The sequence below is a fragment of the Haliotis rufescens genome, unplaced genomic scaffold (assembly GCF_023055435.1).
Source record: "Haliotis rufescens isolate VD_foot unplaced genomic scaffold, xgHalRufe1.0.p SCAF_8, whole genome shotgun sequence".
Classification (NCBI taxonomy): Eukaryota; Metazoa; Mollusca; class Gastropoda; order Lepetellida; family Haliotidae; genus Haliotis; species Haliotis rufescens.
The window spans coordinates 42,708,289-42,732,153 of NW_025964372.1; the positions used below are offsets into that span (position 1 = coordinate 42,708,289).

The following is a 23,865-nucleotide window of genomic DNA, read 5'->3' on the forward strand; positions in this document are numbered from 1 at the left end:
ATGTCGCCGGTCACTTGTTACGGGTACTGCGGTGAAACAATTTTAGAAAATTCAAAACCAAATCGAGTTTGATTGGGATTCTGCTACCTCACAGGATTGGGTGAGTGAGTACGGTTTCACGCCGCTTTTAGCAATATTCCAGCAATTCCACGGCGGGGGACATCAGAAATGGGCTTCACACATTGTACCCATGAGGGGAATCGAACCCGGGTGTTCGGCGTGACGAGCGAACGCTTTAACCACTAGGCTACCCGACCGCCCCCTATTGCACAAATAAATAGAAGTGCAGATCATCAGCATTTGGTCGTAGGGAGAACTTAGGCAGAATTCTTCTATTAGATGGCATTGTGAGATTTGTTTGTTTGGTTATTTGTCATTTAACGCCGCACTCAGCAATCGTGTTGGGTTCAAGAAGTGCGGCAGTTTAGTGTTGGCATATCGACTCGATGTGTCGCCGGTCACATTTTACAGGTACTGCGGTGAAACAATTTCAGAAAATTCAAAACCAAACCGAGACACCAGAATTGGGCTTTACACATTGTACCCATACGATGACATGCATCAACCAAGTCAGTGAGCCTGACCACCCGATCCTGTTTGTAAAAATGTTTATACAATGGCCGTCTTCTTCTACGTCAACGCATGCGGTTGATGCATGTCATCGTATCCCAATTGCTTGGATCGATGCTAATGATGTCAATCATTGGAATGTCTGGTCCAGACTCGATTATTTACAGACCGCCAAGATATCTGTAATATTGCTGAGTGCGGCGTTAAACAACAAACAAATATTATAAACAACCCACCACGGTCCAGTCAGTAAACAAACTAGATTTGACCCGGATGTACTTGGCAATCCGTCCGTTGTTGATATGTCCTCTTTTGTAGCTGTGGTGTGTTCTAACTATAACGCGACGAGCGCTCGTGCGAGTTGCTAGATACTCATATATCTTTTGTAAACACTGATAATGTCTATATACCATGCTACTTCAAAATGAAACCGACTGCGGAAATTACACATTTCGCCCGGACGCAATCGATATCGCCAACCGCGACATCAGGGGGTTCCCCTCTGACGTCAACGTAGTTTCATTTCCACGAAAAAGTCGTTACACATAAGGATTTATTATGTACGAATGTGTGTAAAAATCACAGGAGATATGTTTTCGCCCTGCTACAACATGGTAAGGAATGTTTTAAACATTACTGTACAAGTTGAATAAGAATTTGTAACCACAACAATTCAGGAAGTCGATTCTATACAGAAATAGTTTTCGCGTGATCATACGTCACAGGATTACACGATGTAATAGCATGGTTTTACAGTTACAATTGACGTATTAATTGATATTAATTGGTTGATGCAAACTTGTTATTCGCTTAAGGCTATTAACCACGTTATTATTTATCACATTTTGGGGTAGTGAAATGGCCGAACAATCACTGCTATAGAAACACACGGTCGGTGGTTAGAATATGTCCACTCGGATCTATTTCAATAAGGTGGGTGAGGTGAAATTGGGTTTAACTTCGGGTCCAAGATTATTGCACTTCTATAGCGACGTGCATGCACGTGTGTGTTTGTGTGTGTGGCTGCCTGTACTTGACCGGACTGACGCCGATTTATAGTGCTAGCTCACTGAGATACCATGCCGCAGTTTAACATGAATACCCCACTCAGACACAGTACACTGACTCCGAGCCGACCAGTCCTTGTTTTAGCCCCTTAATGCCGAGCGCCTGACAGGGTAACAACAAGTACCATCTTTTAACGTGTTTTGGTATCGAACCCCGGACCTACCACTAGACCACGGAGGCGGTCCTATTTCAGTAAAGGTCTCGTGACATGAGACGGGAAGTCCGAATTTGACGACACGATATGAATCGAAAGAGAAACACAGACTTCATTGTATTGTGATGCTCGCGATGGGGAAGGTTGGTTGGTTGGTTTGTTGTTTAACGCCGCACTCAGCAATATTCCAGCTATATGACGGCGGTCTGTAAATAATCGAGTCTAGACCAGACAATCCAGTGATAGATATCATGAGCATCGATCCACGCAATTGGGATCGATGACATGCATCAACCAAGTCAGCGAGCCTGACCACCCGATCCCGTTAGTCGCCTTTTACGACAAGCATAGTCACCTTTTACTGCAAGCTTGGGTTGCTGAAGACCTATTCTACCCCGGAATCTTCACGGGTCGCGATGGGGAAGGAGATTTGAAAGAACATACGACTTAGAAATGCTATTCTGTCAAATATATTTGGTGCAGGATAATCGGTCAAACTGTAGACTTAGTGCCATTTCTTTACACATTTCAATTACTTTTAAAATTGAAATTTTCAGTTTTTCTCAAAACCCATATTTTGACAGTATTCCGGTCATATCACGGCGTGTCAGTTTAACGAAGGAAAAAAGCCCGAAGTGATGCAGGTCTCAGATACAAACACATATTCCATGGATGCCTTTTTTTAAACTACTAACTTGATGTACATGTATTTTCTGCGGAATTCTAGTTTCTACAACAAAATGTGTAGAAATAATGGGCGCTGTGGTAAACTGGTCCATTTAAAATTGAGAGAAAACACTTTGACGGGGCGACAGACCCTACAAAGGATGGTTAAGCTATAATTTCAGTGTATAGCCGCACAGGATTATTGAGTAATCAATAAATTACGTTAAACGCTGTTTCAGATGAAATGTAATTGCGATGGGTCACTTAAGTTGCTGACCCTGCACAGACCAAATGTCCAGAAATTTGTCACTGTCCAATATCTTGAAACAGGCCTGTCACCGTTCTTGAATCCAGAATAGCGTTGGAAGCTGACATGAATTCGGTGTTCCCAATAGCTATCCAAACCGTAATTGGCATGTAGATGAAAAAACAAAAACAAGTCAAGTCGAAAAGACCTCGAATCGCCCCCTTGTTGCTCATATATAGGCACATCCAGCCTTCTAGAAACTGCCCCATCCAGAAACTTCTCGAACGAACAACCCTGTCATCTTTATCTATACAACCAGGGGCGCATAACTCTAAATTCCATTCAGTCGCTGTTGTCGACCGCGGTTCAAATCTGGCTCGGGTAGCACATGGTATTTTGTACCAGTTGTTTAATCATCTCCTTCACCCGACAATTAGCACAAATACATTTACTAAAACCACTAACATTACTTACACAAAATAAAATATAAAAAATGAAAACCTTTTGTGACTTAATTGTGTTCTGGAAACGAGCCAATTTGCTTCCTTGAAATTGCGCAAAATCTACAAAAGTGCTATATTCCTGAATAGTAAAGGGCCCCAGCCCAGCACTGACCTGATGATTATACATAGTTTCACAATTAATACAGAATACGCACAGCTGAAGGGTTATGCTCTGGAAAAGAAATATTCTAATTTTAACATTCCAATTGTCCGATTGGTGGCCTTGAAAAAACACACAAAAAACCCTCAAATGTACAAATAGCAAAAGGGAACCCGTTTTCCAATTGTACAGCAATTTTTTTTTTTGAAGAAATATTGCACAGTTAATGAGAAGTTCAGGAAACTAAATGAGACGGACGGACGGACGGGGCAAGTATCTCTATCCCCGCTTGGTGGGTTGTAACACGTTTTATATGACACGGAAATAAAATCGTACTGTAAACTACGCGTTATTGTTTGTTAATGAGTTGTGGTTCAATATTTGAACTCGGGAACATTACAAAAATAGGACCTGTTAACATGAAGCGAACGAGTACAGTTAAATGTAAATAATCACGTGCGGTCTTGTGATCAATAAAAAACATTCATTTATTTCGTTCCGCTCATAACTTTAACTTTCACCTCAGAAAACAGAAAGTCCTAACACCATAACATTATCCTGTTCGCAAACTCCGGTTTTGAACAATATTCCACTGTGGCAGGTATATAACAGCGTGTCAGCTTGACATGAAAAGAAACTGCGGCCTGAAGCGATGCAGGTCCTACACGTTTAATGCTTGGTGAAACCCACGAGCAGGGATATGGTGCTGACAAGCAAGATCCCTAATCATGGCAAATCTAGAATTCGAACCTTCGATCATAGTATTCTAGTTGCACAAGGGACGCAACTCTTCACAACGAATTGCGGCGTTTTAGGGGACGTGACCACATCCCACAGTGACTAGACTATGGTTTAGTTAATATTTGAACATCAAGAGTTACATGACATATTTAGCGGGCAACTATGTCCCTGTAAAATAAAAAAACACGTCTTTTGTTTCCGGATTTAACAGCTATTGTACATATTGTATGTTGTATTTATTTTCCGACGAAACATGTTTCCTTTATTATTTGTTTGGCACACTCAAAGGCGGATCCAGAGGTGGGGTCCAATAGTTATTTAACTGCCCGACCCTCTCCTCTGATTCTTCACGGGGGCACGGGTTGCCCAGTCGTCTGAGGCGCCGCGATTCGCTGTGTAGAGTTGCGTCCCTTGGGCACGCCAGAAACCTATGATTGTGGGTTCGAATCCCGGTTCGCCCCGATCATGTTTCTAGGTTTGTCAACACCATACCCGTGCTCGTGGGTTTCACCGAAGTGGTAAACGTCCGAGACCTGCATCACTTCGGGCTATCCTCCCATATTAAGCTGACACGCCGTGATATAACAGGAATAATGTTAAAAGCGGCGTTAAGCCCACTCACTCACTCACTCACTCACTCACTCACTCACTCACTCACTCACTCACTCACTCACTCACTCACTCACTCACTCACTCACTCACTCACTCACGCACTCACTCACTCACTCACTCACGCACTCACTCACTCAGACTCTTCGCCTTATAAACTACCGGTCAAAGTACACTCCCGTGTTTGATGGTGGCTAAAACAAGAGCTGGTTATTCGATGGTGATGTATTTAATACGGGCATCATAGTTGTGTTTTCAACCTGCAGTGTTGCGGTGACTGTTTATGATATGATTGCGACCGTCTTGAGTGAGTGAGTGAGTGAGTTGGGTTTAACGCCGCTTTTAACAGTATGACAGTTGTATCACGGCGTGTCAGCTTAATGTGGGAGGAAAGCCCGAAGTGATGCAGGTCTCAGACGTTTACCACTTCGGTGAAACCCACGAGCACGGGTATGGTGCTGACAAACCTAGAAACATAATCGGGGCGAACCGGGATTCGAACCCACAGTCATAGGTTTCTGGCGTGCCCAAGGGACGCAACTCTGCCCAGCGAATCACTGCGCCTTAGACGACTGGGCGACCCGTGCCCCCCGCGACCATCTGGAGGAACATACAATGTTCATCAGGAATTGATGTCAATTTTATATGTCGATATTTCCAAAAGTTTTGTTTGTTTGTTTTTTAACGCCGCATTCAGCAATATTCCAGTATATTACGGCGATCTGTAAATAAACGAGCCTGGACGAGACAATCCAGTGATTGACATCATGAGCATCGATCAAACGCAATTGGGATACGATGACATGCATCAACCAAGTCATCGAGCCTGACCATCCGATCCCGTTAGTCGCCTCTAACAAGCATGGTCGCCTCTTATCACAAGCATGAGTTGCTGAAGACCTGTTATAACCCGGATCATCACGGAACTTATATTTCCAATAGATGCATGGAATTTCGGAATATATGAACATTAATAAAGGGTGTCTTTGTCCCAGGTGTATGTTTGTTTGGTTTCTTCATTCATTCTTCATGTTTGGATATTTCATTCGCAGGACACAATGAAGGCATTGGACACGCTTCGGACAAATGCTGATGTTATAGCCAAAATAGTCACTGCAGGAGACGCTCACTGTCGTCTCAACACACAGCACATGATCAGTTACTTGAACCGATGTGATATTAAGGTAAGTGTAACATTAGGATACAAATCACATGGCCCCTGAAGATCCGGGGTAGGAAAGGTCTTCAGCAACCTATGCTTGCCGTAAGAGGCGACTAACGGGATCGGGTGGTCAGGCTCGCTGACTTGGTTGATGATGCATGTCATCGTATCCCAATTGCGTAGATCGATGCGCATGATGTCAATCACTGGATTGTCTGGTCCAGACTCGATTATTTAGTGTAAATAATTGTGTCTGGACCAGGCAATCAGGTGATTGATATCATGTACATCGATCCGCGCAATTTGGGATATCGTCGAATCACACCTAGCTTCAATACTGACATGGTACTTCTGGATATTGCTGAGCGCGGCGTTAAACATCAAACAAACCATCGGTTTTAGACCTTACCTTCGTTGGAGTACTTCACTCATAACACACGTGAAGATCCGGGGTAGAATAGGTCTTCAGCAACCCATGCTTGCCGTAAAAGATGACTATTCTTGTAAGAGGCGACTAACGGGATCGGGTGGTCAGGCTCGCTGACTTGGTTGATGATGCATGTCATCGTATCCCTATTGCATGGATTGTTACTCATGATGTCAATCACTGGATTGTCTGTTCAAGACTCGATTATTTACAGACTGCCGTCATAAAGCTGGAATATTGCTGAGTGCGGCGTTAAACAACAAACACGTATTCTGTTTGGCTCTGTGTAAATGTTTCAATCATGGTATACCAGTTCGAACCATTGATGCTGAAGTGAAAACAACAACAATCATATTTTATTAACAGGTGGATGACGTTGAAAAACTGCGTGTCATTCATGTCAGCGGCACAAAGGGCAAAGGGTCAACTTGCGCTTTCTGCGAGAGCATTCTTCGTCACCATGGCTACAAGACAGGCATGTTCAGGTACTAAATGCGAACCCAAACTTTGAAATTAAAAAAAGGAGGGTTAATCTTAAACAGTGTTAATATTTTTGGACACCTGTACGTTGAAAACATTGTGGAATGTAACCTTTTATATTTATTCTGTTTAGAACGTTTTGGTTTTGTTACTAATAACGTGATGTCATTATATTGATGTAAATACGCCCGGAAAGAAGTGAACAACAATAACTATATATTTCCATTTTAAAAAGCCATTTTTAAAATGCATCTGTGTTACATTTCTGACGAAATATATTAGTTTTGTATTTTTTACAATATGACATTCATATTGTAGAAATGCAGAAGCCAAAGTCGATAAACTAATGACATGTTTTGTAACTTTTTAATGACAATAGTAACTTTACAACTTCCTTCTTTGGTCTGTCAACCCGTGAAGATCCGGGGTAGAATAGGTCTTCAGCAACCCATGCTTGCCGTAAAAGGCGACAATGCTTGTCGTAAAAAAGGCGACTAACGGGATCGGGTGGTCAGGCTCGCTGACTTGGTTGATGCACGGTCATCGATCCCAATTGCGTGGATCGATGCTCATGATCTCAATCACTGGATTGTCTGGTCCAGACTCGATTATTTACAGACCGCCGTCATATAGCTGGAATATTGCTAAACAACAAACCAACCAACCAACCAAATCTTTGGTCTGTCTGTTTTTTGCATCACATGATATGACTCAGTACTTGTGGCCATCTGGAGAAACATGCAGTGTACACCAGTATCCGTGGTATTAGACAGTTATCAAAATATGATCAATGCTATATGTAGGTATTTCCAATAGACACGTGACAGTTCGGGATATAAGAAAATAAAGAGTGGGTGAGTAACGCCGCTTTTAACAGTATTACAGTTATATCCGGCGTGTCAGCTTAATGTGGGAAGAAAGCCCGAAGTGATGCAGGTCTCAGACGTTTACCACTTCGGTGAAACCCACGAGCACGGGCATGGTGCTGACAAACCTAGAAACATAATCGGGCGAACCGGGATTCTGAACCCACAATCATAGGTTTCTGGCGTGCCCAAGGGACGCAACTCTGCACAGCGAATCGCGGCGCCTAAGACGACTGGGCCACCCGTGCCCCCCAGAAAATATAGAAAGGACGGTGCTTACATTTGTTCATATATACATGTAACACGCAACAATATTTATATGTGTATTGTTGCGTGTTACGTGTTGATTCCCAAATTGAAACAATGTGTTTATCCAGAAATCAGTACGTAATAGAACTTAGTGTGAAACCAACAAACAAACAACAAGCGGTATACAACCAACAAATGTTTTACAAAATTCACTTAGTTTACATATCAATACAAATTACTGCACAGCAATTACAATGGCAGTTAACAATAGAGTGGTAGTACAATATTCAATTGCAATAAATATTATGATGACAGTGGTCAGTATCAAATACAAAAATACAGTGGTGATAGCAAAAGTCAGTGATAATATTATCCATATTCACTCACCGGCGACAGTGGTCAAGCTTATGGCCAAACACAATGGAAGGAGCGTCAACCGAATCTCAATTGAAACAATATAACAGTTACTAGCTTTGTTAAACAATAAAATACACTGCCGTGCAACAATATACTGGTATAAAATCAGGCGTTGCCATGGTTTCAGCTCTCCACACCTAGTAACAATCCATGAGCGGTTCCGTCTGAATGGGAATCCTGTTTCTGAGGACTTGTTCTGCAAATGCTTCTGGGAAGTGTACAACAAGCTGGAAGCTACCAAACCACAGGTTGAAGGTGTAGGTATTCTCAGAATCCAGACCATTTCTTACGCGATATGATAACATTAATCTTTGAGACCCTGTGATGTTGATGGGTTAAATATCCGGAAATTTCATTTGATAACACCTGAAAATCTGAAAACACTATGCTTGTCGTAAAAGGCGACTAACGGGATCGGGTTGTAAGGCTGGCTGACTTGGTTGATGCATGTCATCGATCCCAATGGCGTGGATCGATGCTCATGACATTAATCACTGGATTGTCTGGTCCAGACTCGATTATTTACAGACCGCCGTCATATAGCTGGAATATTGCTGAGTGCGGCGTAAAACAACCAACCAACCAACCACCCAACTGAAAACCGATTTTCATCGACATTTATATTAGCAGTCCTTAATTATCAAAAGCATCCTATTAAATGTAATCGGGTAAGTGAAGTGTTTAAAAGCCGTATCAGTAATCTCGCCGCTATTCGCATTGGGGAATAAAGATGTAATCGGCTGGCCCAAAAAACTATAAATGAAGGTGTGTAAAGAAGAAAGAAATACAGTAAAGGTGGTGAAATGGGATAAGAAGGCTTAGTGACAGAATATGACGCTGTAAGAAAACTAATCTATTGGGAGCACCTAATGGGAAAGATTATGATTTAAAGTGATCAGTTAGGCTGATATGCTAGTATAATAATATAACTACTATGAAATAATAATAAAATAAAAGTGGTGGGTTGGGAAACCTACTCTAATAAACGTTGGGCCTGCTTGGTTATGGGGGGAGGGGGGGGGGGGGGGGTGACGCGGGAGTCATGGGGGGCTGGGGTGGCAGTAGTGAGCGAGTTGGCTTGGCTTGGGTTGGCGGCTGGATTAACGAGCATGGTTATATGTGGCTGGATGTGGGCGAATTTATCGCGCGGACGTCGGAGAAGGAAATCCGCGCTAGGAATTTGGATTCCGATCCTAAATTGCAAAAGTGGTGATTTTGTAGATGGTGGTTTTAGCTGAGATTTGTTGGGATGGTTCTAATCACCTTAACACTCCAATGGATTTATAGCGCGTAAAAGATCATTGCATGGAGGCACACGCATTGAGTATTTGTCATATCGGAAATGTAAAAACAACACAGACGTAGAGGAGACTTCGGAAAGTGTGCAAAACACCTTCTTAATTTGACATCTACTTAATGCAAGCAACATCCGCCATTCGTCACACAGCCCTCAGTCAACATTAGGCTCGTAATAATGACATGCGAAAATAAAATACCGCGATTGATTGTTTTACTTTTCAGCCATGTTGCTGACGCCATAATGGACGAATGTAGCCGACTTTCTCTCCGTTACTCAGTTTTGTCGATATTTGTCATCAACTTTGAAAAGCTTTGAACTCAAGTTTCAGAAGGTTTGAGCACAATTTCCGCGGACAATCTGGGCTATATATACTTCTGAGTTTAACAGATAATATGAAGTGAAGTGCCGCCAGTGTCAATGTTTCATTGCAGGTGTATATCACATGTCGTACAAATGGCTTATTTCCCTTCAGGAATCCGAAGACTGTCCGATGCCTGACTATTTCTCCTTCCTCACCGTCATGGCTTGCCACATGTTCCTCGAGGAAGACGTTGACGTGGCCATTTTTGAAGTCGGCATGGGTGGAGAATATGATTCTACCAATTTCCTCCAATCCCCAGTTGTGTGTGGAGTTACCTCCCTTGGGTTAGATCACACTGAAGTCCTTGGAGACACAATAGACAAGATTGCTTGGCATAAAGCAGGGATTTTCAAAGTAATATTTTCAAATGTAAACTTTCACAGCCGTTTTAAAAATAAAGTGGTCTTAACTAGTTTTAAGCATCATTTAATGTTAAATATAAATATTTATTATAAAATATATCCAACACCCTTTCGATAACAATCAGAAGCATCTGCTGAAGGCATGGTCCACTGTAGAATTATGAGCATGTGAGCATGTATGCATGTATGCATGTATGTATGCATATATGCATGTATGAATTAATGCCCATATCCTGTAAATTATGCAATTGTAATCTAATGTTGTTACCATGGTTACAGCGTAATGTACCAGCTGTCACAGTGATGCAGCCAGCAGATGCCATGATGGTGCTGTTCCACAAAGCGAGGGAGAAAGGGGTAGGCTGATAATGAGTATCTGGTGTTGCAGAGATGAGGAATATTGGTTTAATCAGCGCTTCAACACACACATTCTCTTTTCTCCGAAAGGAGGAGTCAAAAGAAAGACCTTCCAGAACGTAATTTTGAAGACATTACCATTCCTCTTTTGTACTGGATTCCAAAGCTCCATCAAAGTCCGAACAAAGAGTGAGTGAGTGAGTGAGTGAGTTGGGTTTACCGCCGCTTTTAACAGTATTCCAGTTATATCACGGCGTGGCAGCTTAATGTGGGAGGAAAGCCCGAAGTGATGCAGGTCTCAGACGTTTACCACTTCGGTGAAACCCACGAGCACGGGTATGGTGCCCATACAAAGAGAGACATATTGCTGGATCGAGCAAATGTACGGCCTAATCCCTGTCTCAGCGAACAACCATAACCCTTAATACAATCAAGGAAGGACTTTCTTTTTATTCACAGAAAGTATTTGAGATTTCAAAGAGCGTCATACAACTCAGAAGTTGTTTGATCACGGTTACAACGTTCAAGGCCTCATAAAAGCTTTCAAAGGGTTCATAGTAGACACGAGGGGGACATTTCCAAATTTAACGCATCAGTGAAAAAAAATATGTCCGATGCAATTCCCATTTTTGACTTGTACCACATGTTGCGGTGTGTTTTTTCAGGCGAACAGTTGACTTGCCTCTGCATGTGTTTGTGACGGTTGCCACCGGTGGGGCAGGATACGCTCACCTTCTCGAACACCTTGTTTTATCACTATTTGACAGATTTGAACTAAACACATGCTCATGATAAAGTCGGAATTGTACAATCGACTCTGTTTTGGGCAGAAATGTCTTATGAATATGAAAAGTGTTTTGTCGCCTTTGTTTTCCATCATGTCCAGCGAAAGTTCCAATTGGTTTTTTTCAATCATTTTCTGGAACAGATTACTTTTTACCAAAAAGAGTAATATTTATCAAAATTGTAGATTGCATGCCACATGTAACTGACATTTCTATTCTAATAAGAAACGCACTTCTGATAAGAAATACAAGTTAAGATTGTCAAATGGTTATTCTCTTCAATCTAACATTGGAATACTAGTACCTACATGTAAATTATCTACAGTAGGCTTAAGCCTTTTATGCGCAAAGATATGACATAAATAAAGGTCCTCGGAATCGTGTGACCCCTATTATTCAAGCCTTGGACCCCCATATTCAAGCCTTGGAACCTCATATTCATGCCTTGGATCCCCAAATTCATGCCTTAGACCCACATATTCATGCTTTAGACCTCCATATTCAAGCCTTAGACCCCCATATTCATGCCTTAGACGTCCATATTCATGGCTTGGATACCCATATTCAAGCCTTGGATCTCCAAATTCATGCCTTATACCCTCATATTCAAGCCTTAGACCCCCATATTCATGCCGTGGACCACCATATATAAGCCTTGGGCCCCCAAAAATATATTACTGAGATGACCATGGACGCGAAAACAGACATACACCAGTACAACGTGTGACTGAATAAATATGCTTCCACTTCAGGCGAGTCTTTATGTGGCACCGCCTCCAGACAACAGTGAAACGGAAGAAGTCCATCTAGGTATTGCTGGGAGGGTCCAGAGATCGAACGCCGCACTTGCCTTACAGCTTTGTCGTATATAGCTGGACAGTCACGATAAAGGTTTGTTTCTTTGTTGTTTAAAGCCGCACTCAGCGATATTCCAGTGATTGACATCATGAGCACCGATCCACGCAATTGGGATACGATAACATGTATCAGCCAAGTCAGCCAGCCTGACCACCCGATCCCGTTAGTCGCCTCTTACAACAAGCATAGTCGCCTTGCACAATTAAGTTAAAAAAGGGCCACTCATAGGTTTTCAAATTGGTTTGAGGTGAAATGGGGTTGGACGTGTGTGCTTGTGCTAGTCCGGACTGAGGCCGATTTATAGTTTAACATGCATACCCAACTAAGACACTGTAAACCGACTCTGAGCCGACCAGTGTTTTAGCTCCTTAATGTCGAGCGCCAGACTGGGTAACAACAAGTACCATCTTTCAACGTCTTTCAACACGGGAAAAAAACACGGGAACAGATGGTACAAGTCAAAATAGGGAATTGCACTGGACATCATTTTTTTCACTGATGCGTAAAATTTGGAAATGTCCTCCACGTGTCTACTTTGAAACCTTTTGAACGCTTTACAGAGGCCATGCTTGTTGTAGCCTTGATCAAACAGCTTCTGAGCATAAGTGGTATGACGCTCTTTGACATCGTGGTACAAAGAGCATGGTCGATTGTACCTCAAAAGTTGTGAAATGTAGACACCATGGGCTGGAGGTGGAGGAATATTGCTCGTCATGAAGGGAAAGTCGACTATCACGGCGTGTCAGCTTAATGTGGCAGGAAAGCCCGAAGTGATGCAGGTCTCAGACGTTTACCACTTCGGTGAAACCCACGAGCACGGGTATGTTGCTGACAAACCTAGAAACATAATCGGGGCGAACCGGGATTCGAACCCACAATCATAGGTTTCTGGCGAGGCCAAGGGACACAACTCTGCACAGCGAATCGCGGCGCCTTAGACGAATGGGCCACCCGTGCCCCCTTATGTTATATGAGGCCTTGTCAGGTGGAACTACAACCTTTCCATACAGGGCAGTCAGATGTTGGATGACAGCTGGTTGGGGCCGGATGGGTTTGCTCAATTTCGGTTTCCTCTTTGTCAGTTTGGGCATTCTACCAAGGACAACATCACACACTGACTTAACCCACTCTGAAAGACATTCAACAGGTTCTTCTCCTTTGGCCCATTTTTGGCATATGCTTCGACAGCATCCATAATGTGATTTTATGGTTGTGTTTTTAACGTTTTGAGGATGCCGTTGTAGGAGGGTAAACTCGATTTGGGGATAGTTCCATATCGGTCTGGGGCGGCATTGCATTTCCGCATAACATTTTCATATTGAGTTTCTGTTTTCAGCTTCCATCTACTTACTGTTCTCTCTATGTCAGAGGGGCGGTTGGTTACCCTGGTGTTAAAAGCGTTCGCCCCTCACGTTGAAGGTCCGGGTTCGGGCCCTCACATGGTTAACAAGTGATTACCAAACTACAGTAAACTACGGTTATAACGAACACGCTTATAACGAACTGACGGATATAACGAACTTACTTTTTTGGTCCCGACTATTTGCTGCAGTTATGCTGTATATATGCTTATAACGAACTACGGTTATAACGAACTAAAATTAGTAGTCCCTTTGAGTTCGTTATAACCGTACTTTACTGTATTGCTCAAAGCGGCGTGAAAACATACTCACTCACTCACCGGCTCTCTATGGCAGGTGTGTACAGGAGACGATGGGTTTACGATCAGTCAGATCTACATGACTGGGACGAGCTTCCAAGATTAGCCGGATCTGTTCTGTCAGAAGAAATGAGAAATGGTTTGTAGGCTTACATTTTTATTTGCAGATAATATTACTTTCACATAAGGAGAGTTAGATATTCAGATAAAACCAGTCGACTAAGCTTTGATGCAATTGTTCCTCATTCCATCTTTTATCGATATTAATATATAACCTTTATTCCATCGGGTTTCAGGTTTGTCAGCATGCTACTGGCCTGGCCGTAACCACACACTGAGTCGACCTGGCGTGACGTATTATATGGACGGAGCTCACACACTGGAGAGTGTGCAGGTGAGCTAACCGACAAGTAACTGTAGCTTCAGTTTTGGCATTTTTCATAACCAAACCTCCCTTAAAACTGCCCCTGTCCCTAAACTTTAAATATTATTAATCCATGTGAAGAAGGGACCTTTTCAAGTCGAATTTCATTTTTGTGCGACATTCCAACATTTTATCCACGTCATGCTACACATAATGTGTCAGATGCGCAAGGGGAACCTACTCGTCTGCTCCATGGCCTCGGGCCCACCGCTTCATACACCGAGCAGTTGGTGTGAGTCCACAGAGGTCACGTTGTACATTAGTGTCAAGTCTTTTTTTCTCAGTTTGTGACCTACTTAAATATTGTAAAGTAATGTAAGTCATTGATTAAGTGAGTGAGTTGGGATTAAAGCTGCGTTTAACGGTATTCCAGTTATATCACGGCGTGTCAGCTTAATGTGGGAGGAAAGCCCGAAGTGATGCAGGTCTCCGACGTTTACCACTTCGGTGAAACCCACGAGCACGGGTATGGTGCTGACAAACCTAGAAACATAACCGGGGCGAACCAGGATTCGACCCTACAATCATAGGTTTCTGGCGTGCCCAAGGGATGCAACTCTGCACAGCGAATCGCGGCGCCTTAGACGACTGGGCCACCCGTGCCCCCAGTCATTGATTAAGAGTCAATAGGTTAATATTGGTAACTTTCCGGAGTCTGGCCCTACACCTTATCATTCTCACCTTTACTAAGAACCAAGGACTCCATACGTCATAATATCTCCATACATCATATCTTGATATGTCATAATATCCCCATACATCATGTCTTGATATGTCATAATATCCCCATACATCATATCTTGATATGTCATAATATCCCCATACATCATGTCTTGATATGTCATAATATCTCCGTACATCATATCTTGATACGTCATAATATCTCCATACATCATATCTTGATACGTCATAATATCTCAATACATCATATCTTGATACGTCATAATATCTCCATACATCATATCTTGATACGTCATAATATCTCCATACATCATATCTTGATACGTCATAATATCTCCATACATCATATCTTGATACGTCATAATATCTCCATACATCATATCTTGATACGTCATAATATCTCCGTACATCATATCTTGATACGTCATAATATCTCCATACATCATATCTTGATATGTCATAATATCTCCATACATCATATCTTGATACGTCATAATATCTCCGTACATCATATCTTGATACGTCATAATATCTCCGTACATCATATCTTGATATGTCATAATATCTCCGTACATCATATCTTGATATGTCATAATATCTCCTTACATCATATCTTGATACGTCATAATATCTCCGTACATCATATCTTGATATGTCATAATATCTCCGTACATCATATCTTGATATGTCATAATATCTCCTTACATCATATCTTGATATGTCATAATATCTCAATACATCATATCTTGAAATGTCATATCTCCGTACATCATATCTTGATATGTCATAATATCTCCATTCATCATATCTTGATATGTCATAATATCTCCATACATCATATCTTGATATGTCAAGATATCTCCGTACATCATATCTTGATATGTCAAGATATCTCCTTACATCATAACACCTCCATAGTTCAAAATATTTCAAAACATAATAATATCTCAATCAATTATATGGCCATATATTATAATATCTCCGTACATCATAATATAACACATATAATAAGTGACGGACTTGGATTTTGTCTGGAGATTAGTAATTTTTTCAGCAAAGAAATGTAATACTATACATGGCCGTGAAGTCTTGACGATCCTATCATTCTGATGTACCATGGTCTGTGCCAGCAGTGTAATACAAAACATACCCGTGAAGTATTGACGATGCCACATATTGATATGCCATATTCTGTGTCAGCAGCAATGTATGGAATGGTTCCAAGAAGCATCCAAGACAGAAGCGATTAAACACGAGTGAGTCTTGTATTTGTTAATTGGGTTCATGACTGCTACATACACTCTTAAAAAAAAAGAAACGCACAGGTAGTATGTAGTTTATTAAACATGGCAACATCATATGATATATGTTATTGGAAAATGTTGGTGGGTTGATATTCTACAAACGGTGCGTCAAGATGCAGCCATTGTCGATTTGCAATGTCTTAAACGGCATTGTTTTTAAACTTGTTTAAAAATGACAAGGAGGAAAACAGTAAAGCTCAATGCACCTGCAAGTTATGACATTCGTAACTCGTGGTAGTGGCTTTAAAACGGCAAGCATTAGCCAATAATTTGTCATTCAATTGTCAACATTTGTCAAGTTTGAAAATGCCGAGACCCAGCGCTGTCGATCGGAACATCGCCCTAGGACGTATCCAAAGAGAGGAATCGCAGTCTTCTGTTGCACGCCACTTCATTGTCCACCACAGCACCATTTGCCGCCTGTTGGACCGATACACACAGTTCAATTCAACTGCAGACCGCCCAGGAACCGGCCGACAATGAGTTACCACCCCTGCACAGGATCGCTATATTCGCCTGTTCTACCTACAATGTACGTCATAACAATGCCACAGCTACGGAGACTGCAGGACGCATCCATGGTTTGAGGAGGATATCGGACAAGACTGTCAGGAACCATCGAGGCGGGCAACCGACCCAGAAGACCAGTTATCGTCCCTGTTTTGCAACAGATCCATCGACAGCGACGCTTGCGTTGGCACCATACCTTACAGCCTTGGAATTTGAGAAACTGGAGACGAGTGTGGATGAATCTCAGGATTTCTTCTTCACCGGCGAGAAGGAAGACAAGGTGTTTATCGTCGTCGAAATGAGCGTTTTGCCCCACATTGTGTACGTAAATTCGACAATTTCGGTGGCGGTAGTGTCATTATGTTGGGGGCCATATCCTACACCACGAGATCTGACTTGGTTGTGGTTCAGGGAAATTTGACAGCAAATCGCTACATGAATCAATTTCTTCAACCTCACCTTCATCCAATCATTGACCGCCAGAGAGAACTGTTTCAACGGGACAACGCTCCATCTCACACAACTCGTGTCACGGTAGACTACCTTCATAATGCCAACATCAACGACTTGCCCTGGCCGTCGAGATCTCCAGATCTCAACTAGATCGAACACCTCTGGGATGAACTCGATCGACGAGTAGGTCAACGTCAGAACACGCCGCAGACACTCCCACAACTGGCCAACGCGTTACAAGCAGAATGGCGCAGGACAGAATTCGTACACTTATCCAGTCAGTGCCGAGCAGATGCAGAGCCGTCATTGCTGCCCGGGGCGGTCACACAAGATACTGAGTTCAGCGCAACCTTGTGGTCTTATGTGACATGACAATGAACAGTTTTCAATGCATTTGTACAACAACAACATGTGACTATCGAGCTCCAAAATTTCATATTTATATCTATGATATTAAATCAAATATATAGACTTTATTAGGTACAATACATTTACTCAAAATCTACCTGTGCGTTTCTTTTTTGGAAGAGTGTATATTGTATCGTTGGCAATACACGGGCAATATTTAGAGAATATCTTGATATATTGATATATATTGTTTTGACATAGTATTAGGTGTCACTCCCATGTGATTTCCGGGTTAGAAAAGGTCGCCAGCAACCTGTGCCTGTGGCGAGGCGACTAATCTTGAGGAACGTGCAGTAACTAAGAACTTGAAATTGTTGTTTGGACTCAAGCTGGAATAGGTGATCCCAGATCACAAATTGTTGCGAAAACCTTTCTGGATAAGATTCAAACAGAGATAGATCACCACCTGGTGCGTTACTGAGCTGTGATAATAGAATGTACTCTTTTCTGGGAAATGCCCACTGAACTAGCAATATGACGCTCAGTCATTTGCCGGTCGGTCGTCACTATATAGTGGATTCTCTGCATCATTTCTTGTGTTGCTGACGTCACAGGCCTTCCAGGGAGGGGGTCTTCTGCTGCTGCTGCTGCTGCTGCTGCTGCTGCTGCCAACGTTTTTACAATGACACAGGTGTTGTAGTCTTTTCATGGTTGGCTCTTTGATGTTAGGTCCTTTTTCTGCAGGTGCACATTTCTCAGGTTTGTTCGACGCCTGCTTATTGACTGATTTGTCGCAGCGAAACAATTTGCTCAATTTTTGTGCATATACCTCTGTGACATTACATATTGTCTACGAGAAAATATGTTACTACTACACAACTCTTTCAATGTGAGGCTCAGAATCAAACAATCAACCCTCGTATATCCCGATGGCCTGTAAGTAATCGGGCCGTACCATGCAAACCAATGCTTGGTAGACACAGCACTGGGTACAATGACTCACCATTAACCAGGTCACACATTGTGCCCTCCCAATCCTCATTATGTCGGCTCCTACGACAAGTGAGTGAGTGAGTTAGTATTTAACGTCACGTCGGGAATATTTCAGCAATATCGTTTGACATTTATAATATATATATTTAGATTGAATAAACACCTGGCAGCGATGGATAGTATATCTAGAGTATCACAGTTTCGATTTTAAAACTAGTTGAGAATATTTAAAAGACGAAATTCATATACGACAACACAATATACATATGGCCACATCCACCAAAGTGAGGCCACCACACTAGGGACCGTGGGGACTTACGATACTTCTGCTACCTGCACAGTTCCCAGCAGGATTTAAACCATCCCTTCAGCTGCTGGCGATTGAGGGCACGTTTAGGCTTCAGTGAGTGAATGAGTATGGTTTTACGCCGCTTTTAGCAATATGTCAGCAATATCACGGCGGGGGACACCAGAAGTGGGCTTCACACATTGTACCCATGTCGGGAATCGAATCCGGGTCTTCGGCGTGACGGGCGAACGCTTTAACCACTTGGCTACTCGGCCGCCCCTTAGGCTTCAGAGTAAAATGACAAAATATACTACTTTTTAAATTCTGGTATGCATAAAAATACTTTTACATACCCTCTCAGGCGGACAATACGTATACGTTACTATTATGATAAGCACGGGATACTTGCACTAATCCGGCATTCCTTCGGCAGAGTGTAGTGAATTTAATTATTTGTATGCTTTGTTTTGTTTTATTGTTGCTTAATACCACACTCAGCAATATCCCAGGTGCATGACAGCCCTCTGTAAATAATTGAATCTGGACCAGGCAATCCAGTGATTGACATCATGAGCACCGATCCACGCAATTGGTATACGATGACATGCATCACCCAAGTCAGCGAGCCTTACCACCCGATCCCGTTAGCCGCCTCGTACGACAAGCATAGTCGCCTTTTACGGCAAGCTTGGGTTGCTGAAGACCTTTTCTAAGTCGGATCTTCACGGGTCTATTTGTAAGCATTTACAACTACATGAAAGTATTTATGTCTTCCTATGTGACACATTTTATAGCTATGTACCTGTATTAATCTGACAGAGGGGGCGTGTGCCGTATCCTTATCTTCAACGTGACCAAACACCGCAACGTTAAAGCAATGTTATCGATACTGAAGGTAAGATATTTGACAACATATATATCTGTCTGACGTTACATTACTCATTTTAACGCACCTGCATAGAATTTTTAGATTTAGGATCTTTTCTTGTGGTATTGCGTATTTGATGCTCGGAAAAACAAATCCCAAGTAACACAATTTAAGTTAAGTTAAAGTTAAACAGTCGTCCAAGATTCGCCTTCCACATTGTGATATGACTTAAATACGATTCATGGGTGAGTGAGGGGGTCGGGGTAGGTCGACGCTGACAACAGAATTGGAAGTCACCTTTTTCCTGAATTTTTCAGACCGCCTCCGTGGTCTAGTGGTAGAGCGTCCGCCCGGAGAGCGGTAGGTCGTTCGATCCCCGGCCGCGTCATACCAAAAGACGTTAAAAGATTGTACTTGTTGTTACCCTGTCTGGCGCTAGGCATTAAGGGGCTAAAACAAGGACTGGTCGGCTCGGAGTCAGTATACTGTGTCTGAGTGGGGTATTCATGTTAAACTATAAATCGGCATCAGTCCGGACTAGTACAAGCAGCCACACAAACACATACACATACATGCACGTCGCTATATAAGTGCAATAATCTTGGACGCAACGTTAAACCCAATTTCACCTCACCTCACCTCACCTGATTTTTTCAGCCCTTAAATTTTGATGGTGCAGTGTTTTGTCCGAACCTGGCATTCGTAGAAAACTCTTTAAACACACCAGGTGAGATCTATCATTATGATTTATTCTTTATTGTTATTATATACTCTGGCTATTCACCACAGAGAGAATTGACAGTGTAGAATCACGTGTCGGCAGGAGGGAATCTGAGAGATGCAGAATGGGACAGTTATGCTGTGTGCATATGCACACGCTAGGGGTGTCACAATAAATCGAAATATCGATATATTGCTATTGGTAAGCACTTACAGTCAATAAATCGATTGTTTAATCAGTTTCCGATCAATAGTATCGATTTCAGTTAGGAATATCGATAGTTTCGATTGTATTTACCATATCATGTGATTGAGTCACCGAAACACGCTCGCGAACGCATCCGAGTGAGGATTAACTGCCCTTGATGCTTAGCAACCGGTCTTTCTTAAAGTAAAATGGCGGAGGGTGACAGTCAAGTGGAGTTTGTGACAAACTTGGGTGGGAAATGGAGTTTGGAAGTTATCACATTCAAAGGAAACTTCAGTTCCAAGGTTTAATTCAACTCTAAAATCCATCAAAAATGATACACTGAAAACTATCGATATTTATCGCAATAGTTGCTTGCAATATCAATAGTTATCGCAATAGTTTCTTTCAATATGAACAGTTATCGAAAAAGTGATTTCCAGACCAATAGTCACCCCTAGCCCCTAGTCCTATTTTGTTGTGTACTGTTCTTGAATATTCTAGCAGACATATTTCTTTCAAAACCATACATGGATTAATATGGTATTGTATTTCCATAGTAATCACACCTGTTAATGTATCCATCTCTCGACCAGATACACGGCAAGTGTTTTTTCCAGTATACTTTGAAATAGGAATACCAATGTTAAGTTTAATGGTTGAACCGTACTTTCAACAATTTCCCTATGCTGCGCCACGTTAACTTTACGAGTTAAAATTCTGAAATAATACTTCCTAATTCATCTTCCAGCCCAAACAAACAGAAAAGTCAACAGCGATGCAAAACCTCAGGAAAATCGGGAAATCTGGGACCAAATTAAGACTGACTTGGAATCGTCATCGTCCACACACCAGACCCCCTACAACATGCCCCCTCAGTCCCATATCTTCCCCTGTGTCCACCAGGCACTGTGTTGGGCGGGCCAGGGCCGTGACGCCACCCTGACGCAACCCCGCACTGCTGACTTGCCGCCTATATCTGATAGACTGACACGCGCTTCTCAAATACAGATACTCATTACAGGAAGCCTGTATCTGGTAGGGGGCGCTCTCGAGCTGCTGAAGTCGGAGTAACGGTGAAAACCATTAAACATGGTAGGGGCATCATTCTTCTACCATTTAGCCCTGTGTTGGGTTCTGGGTTAGGATAGTTCCCGAGCAAACTATGCTGGTCGTAAGAGGCGACTAAATGGACCGGATGGTCAGGCTCGGTGATTTGGTTGATTGCATATTATCGGACCAGGCGGTAGAAATTGTTGCTCATGATATCAATCACTGTGTTGTCTCGACTATTTCACAAGCCGCCTCCACGGTTGGACTATTGCTGTATCTGACGTAATACAATACCCAAAGACAATCAAGATTTTAACATAATGTACTTTTAATGCGTGAGATGATTGAATATGTGTCGACCCAGTGGGTTAATGCATTACTGTAAAGCTGTGTCCTCGTGACTGAACCACGACATTCTAAATCCGTTATCTAGTTATTTGCTTGCATTACATAATGAATATTGACATTGATCCTGTTGAAGGAGATATTGTCCCCTGCTTCCCTATCTTTGGTCCGGTGATCTTAAGCCTCGTTGTCACAGAAACGACTTGAAGTATTGGTCATTTTTTAGCATTTATACTTAGTTTATTTATTACAAAACTGTGGCATGTACCTTACTGGTTTCCAGAAATTGCAGTAAACTTCTAAAAGACAAGGATGCAGAGTTGGGGACGGGTGCATGTGTCCATATTTAGAATGGACATTTTTCATAATTTCATTCAAAGTGAAGTCACTTCATCCGTAAATTCTTTCTCGGAGATGCTTCTATGATCGGAGGGGCGGTCGGGTAGCCTAGTGGTTAAAGCGTTCGATCGTCACGCCGAAGACCCGAGTTCGATTTCCGACATGTGTACAATATGTGAAGCCCGTTTCTGGTGTCCCCCGCCGTGATATTGCTGGAATATTGCTAAAAGCGGCGTAAAACCATACTCACTCTTTGATGGGAAGAATACTGGAGGAAACATGCTACCATGTGAAGAGCATAAAGCTGATTTGGCACCACATAGAATGCCCCGTGGCGGAAGTCACGCTTCAGCATCACAGAGATGTCGCTCTCTGCCCTGCTTTTGGGAAGTTGGGGAAATCCTTTTCGTCTGACCTGGTAAACAGAAGGTCGGTATGGATGCAACAGCAGTCTTTGTCACCTCGGTCCAGGGATCATCCCACAATCGGTGGACTTTTTCACAGTACAGAGCTGGTGTAGAGCCAATCTCATTAATATTAGAACTTAGTTCTCGCTGCCGCTTAACAAAGAGGACATCCCATTACGGGTCACGTCAGAACGACCTTCTATCCGACCAATCAAAGCGTCGCTTACCAGATCATGAAAGTGACAGTCGGAATGTGTTTTCTAATTATGCAACCTCGAAAACGTTAACACGGAGTATTCGAGCGACAGTTACGGCCCGTTCGACTGATTTCGTCAAAATCTCTCTTTCGGCCATCTTTTGCTTCCGAGGGATAAACATTTGAAAGGAGGAGGCATTGCATAGTACATGGGTAATCGCAACCATATATAAGCCATTCTGGAATGTTTCACTGCAAACACGAAAACGTCGTTTTTTCCCGTATATGGTCATTGGACGGAAAAACGACGTTATTTGGACGTTTTCAAACCATCGTTTTTCCGTCCAAATAACGTCGTTATTTGACATCGGAATTTACTGGGGGAGAACGATAGCGTTAAGCTCCTCCCTTTCTTGATTGGCATTGTCAATCAAGCAACAGCGTCTACCGGTGTTTCTACTTCTCAGATTTCATTGGTCAGTCCCGCGTGTTAGATTACAGGCCCGCGTTTGACGCTGCACTCGAAGCGCTTAGCGGAAGTACTGAAATCAATCGTTCTGCGCATGCGGATTACTTAATGCCTTGACCAAATTTTCCGTTCTGTGCATGCGCGATTTCGCGTATTGTTTCCTAGATTTACTGTCACCGCTATTTGACAATGTTTCATAAACACAGTCACGTGAAGGTTCGGAATCGTAACGAGTAACTCCATTTAAATTGAAGAGGATCCCCAGTGATATGGGAGATTCCAAGATGAAACTATTCTATGGCTATCTAGGCTGCCACCCAAACCGATCTAAACGGGA

General features: G+C 42.5%; 1 protein-coding gene across 1 annotated transcript; it reads left to right on the forward strand.

Annotated features, from left to right (window-relative positions):
- Positions 1-948: 948 nt before the first annotated feature.
- LOC124114949 (folylpolyglutamate synthase, mitochondrial-like) lies at positions 949-23,431 on the forward strand. The gene is made up of 13 exons (XM_048389649.1): positions 949-1,184; positions 5,711-5,842; positions 6,614-6,732; positions 8,387-8,516; positions 10,032-10,274; positions 10,562-10,639; positions 12,177-12,315; positions 13,980-14,081; positions 14,239-14,336; positions 16,251-16,303; positions 19,764-19,839; positions 20,470-20,539; positions 21,471-23,431. The coding sequence occupies exons 1-7, from the start codon at positions 1,137-1,139 to the stop codon at positions 12,294-12,296; spliced, it is 870 nt and encodes a 289-aa protein (XP_048245606.1). The 5' UTR covers positions 949-1,136; the 3' UTR covers positions 12,297-12,315; positions 13,980-14,081; positions 14,239-14,336; positions 16,251-16,303; positions 19,764-19,839; positions 20,470-20,539; positions 21,471-23,431.
- The last annotated feature ends 434 nt before the right edge of the window (positions 23,432-23,865 follow it).

Coding starts and splice junctions, on each gene's coding strand:
- LOC124114949 (XM_048389649.1), top strand. CDS start 1,137: ATGTGTGTAAAAATCACAGGAGATATGTTTTCGCCCTGCTACAACATG. Junction 1,185..5,710: donor TTTCGCCCTGCTACAACATG/GTAAGGAATGTT, acceptor TTTCATTCGCAG/GACACAATGAAGGCATTGGA. Junction 8,517..10,031: donor CCAAACCACAGGTTGAAGGT/GTAGGTATTCTC, acceptor ATTTCCCTTCAG/GAATCCGAAGACTGTCCGAT.